The sequence below is a fragment of the Mytilus galloprovincialis genome, chromosome 1, assembly GCF_965363235.1.
Source record: "Mytilus galloprovincialis chromosome 1, xbMytGall1.hap1.1, whole genome shotgun sequence".
NCBI lineage: Eukaryota > Metazoa > Mollusca > Bivalvia > Mytilida > Mytilidae > Mytilus > Mytilus galloprovincialis.
The window spans coordinates 125,495,989-125,509,787 of NC_134838.1; the positions used below are offsets into that span (position 1 = coordinate 125,495,989).

The following is a 13,799-nucleotide window of genomic DNA, read 5'->3' on the forward strand; positions in this document are numbered from 1 at the left end:
TTAGATAAAAAAAAAAAAAAAAAAAAAAAAAAAACACTTTATGCCGGTTACTATTTAGGTGCTGGTTATAATTTCGAACTCATTAATTGAAATAAGTCATTTAAAAGTTTATATAAGAACTTCAAAAATTAAGTAATGTTGTATACGACGGCGGTCGAGTAATTATAATTATTAACATTATTAACATTAATGTTATGACGTTGTCAGTGTCGTCGTTGTTGTCCAAAGACATTTGGTGTCCAGACAATAATTTGTTTTTAATTGTATGGATCTCTATGAAGTTGTACCATAAGGCTTCTTTCCACAAAAGGGAGGTTTGAGTTGAATTTCGTGGTATCTGTTTGAAAATTACGAGGGACAGCCCGTTTCCGGACAACAACAAGAGTTCTGTGAAAATGTACCACAAAGTTTCATACCAAAAAAAAAAAAGGCAGGGTTTTATTCAAAGTCTTTATTATCTGGGTTCTTTACTATGCTGATTCTAACCGTTTATTCAATTTAGGTTTCATTTTAAATTGGTACGCATCGAGGTTCAAAGGTTCAAAGTTAAACTTATTGTTTGATTTCATAAAAAAAAAAAAATCGTCTGGTTTCTTCGATATGCCGAATCTAACTGTGTATAAAGATGTCTTTTTTGAGGGCATGTTAGACTAGTCTTTTATTTGAGTTCACGTACACAGTGTATATGTTTCGGAGTTAGTGTACGCCTATATTGTTAAGGCCGAGCCAGCTGAAGTCTGTCTCCAGGTGTCGTATTTTCTTGTTGTGTTGAAGACCCAATGGTATTCTTGAGCAGTGTTGTCTCGTTGACACATTTCCCATTTTAAAGTCTGGGAACATATGGTTAGAACCCCGTTTTTATTTTGGGTTGGGGACCCCCTAATGTAAAATTGTTGGATCCGGCACTGGACCCATGATTGGGTTGAAATTAAATAATGTCTATTGTCTATAATGTATACCTGAGACTACTATAACACATATAATAGTCTCAGTGTTACTGTATACATATATATGTCTTATGTCTGACTTTTGAAAATTGTTCAAATTGCAAAACACAAAGATTGAAATACGACACCCTGTATTATAATAGTAAACGATGTTTACATATAATTCTGAAACATAATTGATACTAACTAAATACGTTTTGAACTAACAATTCTTTTGACCTTTTCCTGAACATGCATCTCAATAGAAATATACATGGCGTATCTTTATTTAAACTAAATTTACTTTTTTTTTTTTATATTTTTGTCACTTGATTTCCTGTGTCTCTTTTCTGTCACGCGCTTTTTTAATTTGTGACTTTTTCGTGTGATTTTCATTTTCGGTCACTATTTTTTGAACATGATATTTTAATGCTTTATATAATATTGTATGAGATAACTATAACATCTTATAATGTGTATATTAATCTCAAATACATTATAATATAGTTGAACACTGTTCCCGTTAAAGTTGTCCAGAACGAATTGACCAATCACCTTGGGACGAACTGGTTGGTACGAATTGGTGCTTAAAAGAATCATCCATATACCGATTAGTTATGAACAGGTGCCCGTTTCCAATTGATTTAATTTGATTTTCAGAGTGTTTTAAGAATATTTATTTTATATCCCAACCTAAAAGAAGATATACATATTAAGTAAAATTGATGATTAAAGAACTGCTATACATTGTATCAGTCACATGCAGTAAAATTAATTAACGCCGAGTGTTTTATAAGTTGCTAAGCAGAAGCGTCTAACGTTTTGATCACGTGATAAAAATGGCGATGTTTACAACAGTGAATTCCCAAAAGTCCTAGACACGATATTTCAATATGTAATCCTTGGTAAGAATTTTAGAGTGTAATGACTGTAATTTTAGATTATGACTTTGACCCAAAACCTATATCTTTACAGTTAACAACAATTCATTCTGTAATAAATTCAGTGAATAGAAGTGGGAACACTCTCACTTCAAAGTGCAGAATTTTTGCAGTCTCCACTTTTTGTATTTTACTGTTGATCGACTAGATACTTAGAATTAGTCTGCTTATATTTTCAACAACGATCTATATATGGTTTAATGTAATATTTTGTTAAAGGGGATGTGGTTTATGTTGAATGAGTCTTGATCGAGTTGCATATAAACTGGTCACCTATAAATTATCCCATCTAAATCTCCACTCCAAAGAAGCTTGTTAGATCTATTGTTACTTTGGAATTAATTGTATGAGTATTTGTATGAGTTTTACAAATTGAATGATTTGCTACAAAACTAACCAATTATATTGACCTCAAATGTTTTAAATATACTGTGATGCCGCATAATAGGTGTCATACACCTTATCGATAAATGTCTGCCATTACTGGACATTACACAGGTTTCCTTAAATTTTGAGGTCATAATATAAAATATCTGACACCACAATGGAAAAGTGATTATTGTATGACATTAAATGTTCAAGTAGTACAGAGTATCGGGTTGGCCAGCTATAGCGATAAGGTGTATTGGGGTCTACATGGTCTAAGTGTAACGCGGTATTCACCAATATTTTTTAGGTTGGCAGGTGAAAGTCAAATAATTTTAATGTGAAAAAAGGAAACTAAGTTGGGGGCACAGGAAATCACATGCAATTTTGAAAACAATAAGCGGGATCCGGGATCAGACTCCCAAATGAGACTCCATCCCATCCACAAAGGAAGCTATTCATATCTCCATGTGGTATACATTTTATGTATATTTTATTTAAAGACATGATATGGGTGTGTTCAAACATGGACCTCAAAGATTACAGTGAACTACATGTACTTCCTAGGTTCCATTTAACTTTGACCTATAATGGTTTACTTTTACAAATTGTGACTTGGATGGAAAGTTGTCTCATTGGCACTCATAGTCCACATCTTGTTATATCAATTTATTTTTCTCCTATTTGTGTTTTTTTCAAAGGCATCATTACCGCAAAACCTTAATTCATCCTACCATGAAGAAAGGGATCATGTGACACATTGGCATCAAAGAGAATGATTTAAAAAAAAAACATTTTTTTTTTAATTTATAGTCACTGTTGCTGAAATGAAATTGATAAAGCCTAGAAAACTTTCATGTCAGTACAACTGCATTCAATTTTCTTGCAATTTTGAAATCATTAGTCTGTAAAAAGTTCACAATTGATTAAAACAAAAATAATGGGGTTCTAACTATACTTGTACAAAAAGAGAACCCAGCTGTATGTTCATTATGATTTATCATCTGTGGATGTATTCCAACCATTAATCACAAAATTATGCAAAAAAATTACTATCATTGAAAAAGTAACCAGTTTTCCTTTGCCTCAAGTACATGTATGTATGCCCTGAAATTGATTTCATGTGGTTCCATGAACATATCTGCTTTCCAATCTAACTGACTTGAAATCACATTCAAATAGATATCAAATCAGAGTTGCTAGCAACTATAGGTTGCAGTTTAGCCTTCAACAATGAGCAAAACTCATACTGCATAGCAAGCTATAAAAGGCTCCACAATGACAAAATGTAAAACAATTCAAATGAGAAAACCAACAGCCTTGATATTTTAGTCTTAGATACATGATTTTTGTTTTACTTTATTAATAGTTGTTATTGGCTTTGAACTAGATCTCAGTAACTGTGAGTACTCTAAGATCTGTACTAAGTGTCTTTTTTGTTGTTAGGGATGAGGGATTCAGATGGATGTACCCTGCCATGTCTTGTCTGTGTTTTTGTTTGATGTTTTTCTATGTAAAAGCCTTTTTCAACTGATTTTTAGCTAACCTGGCCTAATGGGCTAAGTGAGCTTTTCTTGTCACTTGGTGTCTGTTCGGATCTGTTCACTTATACAAAAATCTTCTCTGAAACTACTGGGCCAAATTTAACCAGACTTGACCACTATCATTATTTCTGTTTGAAATTAGGCTGTTAGTTTTCTCAAATTGAATCATTTCATACATTTCATGTTGAGGCTTCTTATAACAGACTATACAGTATGGGTTTTTTCATTGTTGAAGGACATATAGTTGATTTTAATTGCTAACATTCCATTTTATTATTTCATTATCACTTTGGTTGATAGTTGTCTCATTAGCTATCATACAACATCCCTTACTTTTATATTGATCTTGCTTTCAATAACTTCCAGAATTCTTTAACACCACATTTAAAATGATTATTGTTTGGTTTATAATGGAGTTATAGTAATTTGTTAAATTATTTTTATAAATTAAGTATACTTTTTTCTGCACTGATTTTTGGGGTGAAGATTGCTTTCATGCAATCAAAACTCTTTTGTGGCTGGCTTGATAGTTTTTAATATTACTGCATGGCTTTATCACTACTTTTGAAATGAACAAAAATAGCGCCTGTTCAATGACAATTTTTTACATGACTGTATTTAATTATATGTTTATGAAATTGAATTATAAGCATATGAATAATTATGATTTTAACTATTGAACTTCATTAAGTTCAATGAAGTATTAATAATGAAATTAATTAAGTAATTTTATTTTATGATCTAATAGTTTTTAATATAATTTGCTCTATAAGATATTGGCTGTTTTTGACTATACAATGTGCATGTATATACGTATCGGGTATAAGCCTAATTAAGAAATCTTCAAAATATCAGCATTTTGGTTAATTTTCAGAAGGTTTCCGTCTAAATGGAAGTGGCCGCAATTGTATTCATTCTTAATATTTAAATGTAAGTTGTTTTTGATGATAAAACATAACATATATAAAGGTTGAGAAGGAAAACAGATGCAGCGACTTTCATTTTTGGGATACGATTGCTTTCAAGCAATCTGTAGACTTTTACCGTTGACTCAGGGCTGCATTCCCTCACATCAACCGTTTTATTCTAAACATTCAGCAACATCTCAGATTTTATGATTGTCTTGCTTTAAAAGGTAAAAACAGGCAAAAGGATTGAACATAAACAACTTTCCTGTAATGTTCTTCTCATAATCTTCATGTTTGATATTTTCCTTGACCTATATGCGTGTTTTTAACAACACGGAAAATCAGAATTAAGCAGTATTTATATTTAGTGTTTTTATAAATTTAGAAACACGTCAGAGGGAATTCCCCAGTTTTGATAAATTCGAGAGTTCTCTGAATTCCAATAATTCTATTTCTGTCATATAAGAACTGAATTGGAGTTTTTCCATATTTCACCGTTATGAAACTGATATTTGATACTGTACTCTCATAAAGAAATGGAGAACCATTCATCATATTATTTAATAAACGTTCTTGTTCCAAATCGCAAGTCGTGGGTTTGTTTGTGTATTAATGCACATGCGTATAGTTTTCTTGATTTTAAGGGGTATCAGATTGAGTGGTTGCTCTGGATTCCCCGCTTCATTGATTAATTTGAAACTCATGGGATTCTTTCTATGTCTGTCTGCTATTGAGGGTTATTGTTGTTGCATAATTTTAAATCATATCCATCATTTAAATTAAAATAAATGTAGTCCACATCGTAAAGGTTTACCTAACACCCCTTCAGCTGAAATGGAGTCTTCCATATTATCATTTTGAGTTGTCTCCCTTCCGGAAGGAAGTATTTTCCGTCAAAATACGACAATACGACTCGTCAAGAAAAAATAACTCGTTAGATGTCGATAAACGCCGTATTATATTCAGAACAATCTCAATTTAAACAGAGGGGTGTGTACGGAAAGGATTCATACCCTACTGACCCAAAGGAAATTATATTTAAAGAGTTAGAAATGGGGTTCCTCCTAGAAATAACGGTGATAAGATACAAAGTGAAATACCTTCTCTCACTCTCAGAGGCTGCTGTGGAAAGTAAACTTGGAATTGATAGTACAAAAATAAGACAAAATAAGTACATAGCTAATACACTTGTATCCGGGATTGGCTATTTTTAAAGTTGAGTCACTATTCAGATTATTACATTTTGCATGTGCAGTAGAATTAGTTTTGAAAATAATACTATCCAGCTGTACCAGGGCTGCCAAAAATGCGTGAGACTCACGCATGTTTATGCTTTTTAGCGGCAGTATCCTTGGATCTATTTTTTTTCCCTCTTTGATCTTTTCAATTTTGGCCAAATCTCACCCATTTGCTTAATGAAAAGTTGGCAGAACTGTGATACATGTGTCAATGAAAACTATGGCAATTGTATCCCTCAGAGCATTCTGCTCTTTGATTGACAAAAGCCATCTGAAAGTGACATATTATGGCATATTTGATAGATTTTTCATATTTAAGCTTGGACTTGAGCGTCTTTAATGACTATATTAGTTCAAGTCTTTCACATAAACTAATTGAATCTACTGAAGTAGACACTAAAGTGTTTAAAAAGTGTCCAAGCCGCCATGGTGTAGTGGTTAGTGCATCGGACTTCTAACACAAAGGTTCCTGATTCGATTCCCGTACGGGATGAAAATTTCAGGGACTGAATTTTCGGCGCTCCCTTGACACCATTTGCGAATATGGTCTTGAGGAAACGATGATAGTCTGTCGGAAGGGGATGAGAAATGGCTGACCCGTGTTAAGAGAGAGCCATATCTTTTGCACATTAAAGACACCCTTGTAGATTTCGAAAAAGAGCAGGCTAATGCCGCTACAAGGCAGCACTCGCACCCGCAAAGTGGAAAGGGATTAATATAAGTTGCAAGACTTGTTTCCCAATCCACTATAATTAAATATGTTTAAACTAAAAAGTGTCCAAAATCTTTCATCAGATGAACCTGAATTTTGAGGCCAAAATCGGCTCTTACCGGACCTACTCCTCTAAAAGGTTTATAAACAACATTACCAATATAGTTATGAAAGGGACCCTTTCAAAGGGTATTACAAATGTATTTATTATTTTAAATTATGTTTCAGAAATCCAAATTTTCTCATCTAAAAAAGAATTTGGTTTAATATTGATTTGTTATAGAATTAGTAGCACAAAAAAATGCTGCTGACAGGTCTTCTGAGAGGAGGTAACTCTTCTCTTTGTTAACCAAATTTCTCTGATTGTTTATGTAGCTTTTAGTGTAAATTATATTTTACTTCTTGTTGATTCATTGTTAAAAATTTAATATCAGCAACAACTAGGTCTTGAGCAAGGAGATAACTTTTCTCTTGAATAACAGCAGTTCTTCCATCATTTATGCAGCTTTTAGTGTAAATTAACATTAACTTCTTGTTGATCAGTGTTAAATGTTTAATATCGAAATACTACAACCTGGATTAATGACCTGTAAAAACATTTATTGTTACGCTGCCAATATTGTAAGACATTATATCTAAATATTTAAACTCCGATATAAGTTCGTGTGTTGTGATAACATTCAATATAAAAAAATTATGGCAGTCTTGGAACACAAAAATGTGAATTTTTACTAAATAACTGATTTTCATTTACAAGAGGTAAGAATTAACAGTATAATTAATTGAGTTATATTTAAATTATAATTTTAAAACTGCATCATATTATATTTGTAAATGAGGTGTTTAACTATATGTTACTTCATGAATTATATTCTGGAGGTAGATTAAGGTCAAAGATATTTTTGGGTTTAAAAATTCCATAGGTGTTCAAAAGTGATCATAAAAATTGTAATGAACTACATTTGTATATACATGTAATAGGTAAACAAGTTGAAATCTCTGATTATTTTGCGTTATTTATTTTTTGTTTGAACGATCAGAAAATATGACCTTGCAGCTCTTGCATGATCTAAAAGAGTGTTTTTACTGGTAAGATTTTTGAAAAAAAGGTTCACTGGTGTATTATATACATTGATATATAGAATTAAATATAAGCTGAACAATAAAACTTTATCTATAGGAATAGAGTGCAATTATCATTTTAATTGACTAAAGAATGTTTTAAACACAAATTTAAACATTATTTTTTACACTCAACGGTTTTTCTACAAATACGTGTGATTTTCCTGATTATTTTACATTTATTTTGGTTTTTAGTTTATTATCTTCAAAGTCTGTGAAATTAGGGACGAAATTTCATTCATTAGATCTTCTGGTGAAGTACAATGCTATTGAACAAATTTGAGTCTCTAACCAACATTTTGAAGTGATTTAAATGCTTAATATAAAAAAGAAGATGTGGTATGATTGCCAATGAGACAACTCTCCACAAGAGACCAAATAACACAGAAACTAGTATATATAGGTCACCATAAGACTTCAACAATGAGCAAAGAACATACCACCAACGTTAATATTTTGGTCACTATGCCATGAGACACATTTATTTTATTAAGTTACATATAGATTTGTTGTTTTCAAGTTGACCTTGATCAAATCTGATCATCTTCAAATAAGATCAGTAGATTTTTGTCCCTTGTTCCAAGTATTATGATAAATCAATGCCATTTGGATGCAATAAAATTAGTTTTATTTTGGTTGACATTTGAAGGTGTCTCAAATATCTTCTCGATCTAAACAAATTAACATCCTGTTCACAATGTTACAGATCCACATAATGCTGTTTTTTAGTCTCATGGTTCAGTTATGATTGTTAAGTTATTGTTAAGGATGTGAAGAAAATGTGCATTATAAGTGTAAAATTAATGTGTCTCACTGTCACATCGACATTTGAAGATAAATATAGGATTACTTATAAAGAGTGATTATGTAACAGTATAAAACTTGTATTATACTAATCCATTGGGGTGGCAGCTTTCCAATACATACTAAGTGAACTCATATTTCATGCAAATTGACTCTAATGTTATTTGGAGAAAAGGTTCACAAAATCGACAATTGTGATTTTTGATTTGTCTACAGACTTAAAATCTAAGCCGTTTTCAATTTTTTACACTTCATAACAAAATTTATATATTAAACTGTCTATATTATTGATTACTAAACAGCCCAGTCTCCTTGTGGAAGTCAATCTTCAGAACAAGAGTATTAAAGAATAAAAAGGCTGTCAAGACTGATTAATTAATGAAGACAGTAAATATTAAAACATACACTTGGAAAGATTCTTCAGGCCAAAGTTTGTACTGCTTGTATGGATCTAACTCATATAACTGCTACAAGGTTGCTGATAAATCCAAAAGTATCACGGTCATAATACATGTACATTGTATAATAAAGATTGCAACCATATTGGATATAATGGATTAAATATTGAATTTTGATTACTGTATGTATGTAGATTGAGCAGCAATAGAAGATAAACCTTTTGGGGTAACATAACAGACCATGTGATCATTCTAATGACATTTTTTAGAAGTCTTCAATTTTGTAGTTACTCAATGCTTTGACAGCAACCTAACAAATAATAATCATTCAAAACCATCTAGAGGGCAACGTACAATATTAGACAGTTATACATTTTGAACTTCAATAGTAAATGGAGGTTTAATATACATGTTCAGATCTTAAATTTATGTATTTCCAGGTATTTAAGAGTGAACATATAACTATGCCAAGTATTAAACAAAGTGGATCTCTTAGTTCTTTGGCAGACAGACAAGGTATGTTTATCTGTTGTATAAAGGCCTTATTTGGTTCTGATGAAGAAAGATTCATTCTGATTGATTATAACATATTTTACATTGATTCACGTATTGTTTTTAAATGGAGTTACTACATTGTATAATCCAGAGTAACACATGATGTAATGGCTTCACTGTCTGATACACACAAAATGTCAACATTTCCCATATTCACTACGTTAATTGTTTATAGTAAAATTTCGATTAAAAAACTTTAAATTAATTATTACTTTGTATCTTTCATGTCCTTCAAATAAAAGTAATAGGTATATCCGAATTCCGGTGTCTGTATTTGTTTATACACCCCTTGTTTCATACCCGTGCTGTAACTTTGTAGTCTAGCTGTGTCTACTACTTGTAGTTATTTTTCATGGCACATGCATCGAAAAGGGTTTCAGATTGATCCTTTTTGTATCGACTAGAATAGTCAAAGGCCAAAATCACTTTGAAAGGATGACCCTTCATCATCATAAACCATTATTCTTGTATTAAATACAAAGATAACTGTGCATCCTACAAAGTCATTATAATGTATGCTTAGGGTAAGGTTGCAGCCAATGCATATGTTGAAATCAAACCTTCATTAAATTCAAGCAATAATTCAGCTATGATCTTCAGTGACCTTGGGGTATTTGATGAGTTGGAAATCTGGTGAATCAAGGTCAACCTTGTAATTTATTGAAATACTATAAGAGCATTAAGTAGACTAGGAAGGTCCAAGTGCTGATAAAGTATCTGTAAAAATCAGTTTTCGAATTGCAACAAGCCATACACTTTTATCTAAGGTTTCAGGCCAGCATAGTCTGCAGAGCATTGAGTGTTGAGAAATAATAGTCACACTTCCATGAACAACACTCAAAACAATTCAAATAAAAACTTTCTTTGGAAACATCAAAAGGCTGAATTAATTTTTATGTTTACATTCCATTATTAAATTGTTGTGTACAAAGGAACCCTGTGTTTATTTTGTTAAGATCATCTCAAAATAACTAAAAAGTAATCAGGAGAAAATTAACAAACAGAAGAAGTTAAACATAGCTATTTTATAACTACAACACAATAAATAGTTTTACATAGTGAACAGAATAAAAATGGTATATTGTAAATATTGATCAGAGGTATCCTGTCAACATTTAGGTAGTGTGGTATAACCCTGTATGTGGCAGGTGCATTGGACTCCAATCTTTATTGTCAGATGAGGTTGTCAGTTTTCCTTCAGAAGGTCTATGGTTATGTTCTGGCACTCTGACTTCCTGTGTTGTCAGACTAGGTTGTCAGTTTTCCTTCAGAAGGTCTATGGTTCTGTTCTGGCACTCTGACCTCCTGTGTTGTCAGACTAGGTTGTCAGTTTTCCTTCAGAAGGTCTATGGTTCTGTTCTGGCACTCTGACTTCCTGTGTTGTCAGACTAGGTTGTCAGTTTTCCTTCAGAAGGTCTATGGTTCTGTTCTGGCACTCTGACCTCCTGTGTTGTCAGACTAGGTTGTCAGTTTTCCTTCAGAAGGTCTATGGTTCTGTTCTGGCACTCTGACCTCCTGTGTTGTCAGACTAGGCTGTCAGTTTTCCTTCAGAAGGTCTATGGTTATGTTCTGGCACTCTGACTTCCTGTGTTGTTAGACTAGGTTGTCAGTTTTCCTTCAGAAGGTCTATGGTTCTGTTCTGGCACTCTGACTTCCTGTGTTGTCAGACTAGGTTGTCAGTTTTCCTTCAGAAGGTCTATGGTTATGTTCTGGCACTCTGACTTCCTGTGTTGTCAGACTAGGTTGTCAGTTTTCCTTCAGAAGGTCTATGGTTCTGTTCTGGCACTCTGACTTCCTGTGTTGTCAGACTAGGTTGTCAGTTTTCCTTCAGAAGGTCTATGGTTATGTTCTGGCACTCTGACTTCCTGTGTTGTCAGACTAGGCTGTCAATTTTCCTTCAGAAGGTCTATGGTTATGTTCTGGCACTCTGACCTCCTGTGTTGTCAGACTAGGTTGTCAGTTTTCCTTCAGAAGGTCTATGGTTATGTTCTGGCACTCTGACTTCCTGTGTTGTCAGATGAGGTTGTCAGTTTTCCTTCAGAAGGTCTATGGTTATGTTCTGGCACTCTGACTTCCTGTGTTGTCAGATGAGGTTGTCAGTTTTCCTTCAGAAGGTCTATGGTTATGTTCTGGCACTCTGACCTCCTGTGTTGTCAGATGAGGCTGTCAGTTTTCCTTCAGAAGGTCTATGGTTATGTTCTGGCACTCTGACCTCCTGTGTTGTCAGACTAGGCTGTCAGTTTTCCTTCAGAAGGTCTATGGTTATGTTCCGGCACTCTGACTTCCTGTGTTGTCAGACTAGGCTGTCAGTTTTCCTTCAGAAGGTCTATGGTTATGTTCTGGCACTCTGACTTCCTGTGTTGTCAGACTAGGCTGTCAGTTTTCCTTCAGAAGGTCTATGGTTATGTTCTGGCACTCTGACTTCCTGTGTTGTCAGACTAGGTTGTCAGTTTTCCTTCAGAAGGTCTATGGTTCTGTTCTGGCACTCTGACTTCCTGTGTTGTCAGACTAGGCTGTCAGTTTTCCTTCAGAAGGTCTATGGTTATGTTCTGGCACTCTGACCTCCTGTGTTGTCAGACTAGGTTGTCAGTTTTCCTTCAGAAGGTCTATGGTTCTGTTCTGGCACTCTGACCTCCTGTGTTGTCAGACTAGGCTGTCAGTTTTCCTTCAGAAGGTCTATGGTTATGTTCTGGCACTCTGACCTCCTGTGTTGTCAGATGAGGCTGTCAGTTTTCCTTCAGAAGGTCTATGGTTATGTTCTGGCACTCTGACCTCCTGTGTTGTCAGACTAGGTTGTCAGTTTTCCTTCAGAAGGTCTATGGTTATGTTCTGGCACTCTGACCTCCTGTGTTGTCAGATGAGGTTGTCAGTTTTCCTTCAGAAGGTCTATGGTTCTGTTCTGGCACTCTGACTTCCTGTGTTGTCAGACTAGGTTGTCAGTTTTCCTTCAGAAGGTCTATGGTTATGTTCTGGCACTCTGACTTCCTGTGTTGTCAGACTAGGCTGTCAGTTTTCCTTCAGAAGGTCTATGGTTCTGTTCTGGCACTCTGACCTCCTGTGTTGTCAGACTAGGCTGTCAGTTTTCCTTCAGAAGGTCTATGGTTATGTTCTGGCACTCTGACCTCCTGTGTTGTCAGATGAGGCTGTCAGTTTTCCTTCAGAAGGTCTATGGTTATGTTCTGGCACTCTGACCTCCTGTGTTGTCAGACTAGGTTGTCAGTTTTCCTTCAGAAGGTCTATGGTTATGTTCTGGCACTCTGACTTCCTGTGTTGTCAGACTAGGTTGTCAGTTTTCCTTCAGAAGGTCTATGGTTCTGTTCTGGCACTCTGACTTCCTGTGTTGTCAGACTAGGTTGTCAGTTTTCCTTCAGAAGGTCTATGGTTATGTTCTGGCACTCTGACCTCCTGTGTTGTCAGATGAGGCTGTCAGTTTTCCTTCAGAAGGTCTATGGTTATGTTCTGGCACTCTGACCTCCTGTGTTGTCAGACTAGGCTGTCAGTTTTCCTTCAGAAGGTCTATGGTTATGTTCCGGCACTCTGACTTCCTGTGTTGTCAGACTAGGCTGTCAGTTTTCCTTCAGAAGGTCTATGGTTATGTTCTGGCACTCTGACTTCCTGTGTTGTCAGACTAGGCTGTCAGTTTTCCTTCAGAAGGTCTATGGTTATGTTCTGGCACTCTGACTTCCTGTGTTGTCAGACTAGGTTGTCAGTTTTCCTTCAGAAGGTCTATGGTTCTGTTCTGGCACTCTGACTTCCTGTGTTGTCAGACTAGGCTGTCAGTTTTCCTTCAGAAGGTCTATGGTTATGTTCTGGCACTCTGACCTCCTGTGTTGTCAGACTAGGTTGTCAGTTTTCCTTCAGAAGGTCTATGGTTCTGTTCTGGCACTCTGACCTCCTGTGTTGTCAGACTAGGCTGTCAGTTTTCCTTCAGAAGGTCTATGGTTATGTTCTGGCACTCTGACCTCCTGTGTTGTCAGATGAGGCTGTCAGTTTTCCTTCAGAAGGTCTATGGTTATGTTCTGGCACTCTGACCTCCTGTGTTGTCAGACTAGGTTGTCAGTTTTCCTTCAGAAGGTCTATGGTTATGTTCTGGCACTCTGACCTCCTGTGTTGTCAGATGAGGTTGTCAGTTTTCCTTCAGAAGGTCTATGGTTCTGTTCTGGCACTCTGACTTCCTGTGTTGTCAGACTAGGTTGTCAGTTTTCCTTCAGAAGGTCTATGGTTATGTTCTGGCACTCTGACTTCCTGTGTTGTCAGACTAGGCTGTCAGTTTTCCTTCAGAAGG

General features: G+C 34.9%; 1 protein-coding gene across 3 annotated transcripts in view; it reads left to right on the plus strand.

The window, feature by feature from the left end:
* Positions 1-1,708: 1,708 nt before the first annotated feature.
* Positions 1,709-13,799, plus strand: part of LOC143057593 (tubulin polyglutamylase TTLL7-like) — a 35,797-nt gene continuing 23,706 nt past the window's right edge. For 2 of the 3 annotated variants that reach the window (XM_076230930.1, XM_076230925.1), the window contains exons 1-2: positions 1,709-1,831; positions 9,400-9,475. In XM_076230930.1, the coding sequence (XP_076087045.1) occupies positions 9,424-9,475 (52 nt within the window). In that variant the 5' untranslated portion in view covers positions 1,709-1,831; positions 9,400-9,423. The remainder of the gene's footprint in view (positions 1,832-9,399; positions 9,476-13,799) is intronic. The other variant, XM_076230917.1, reaches the window with a different exon arrangement.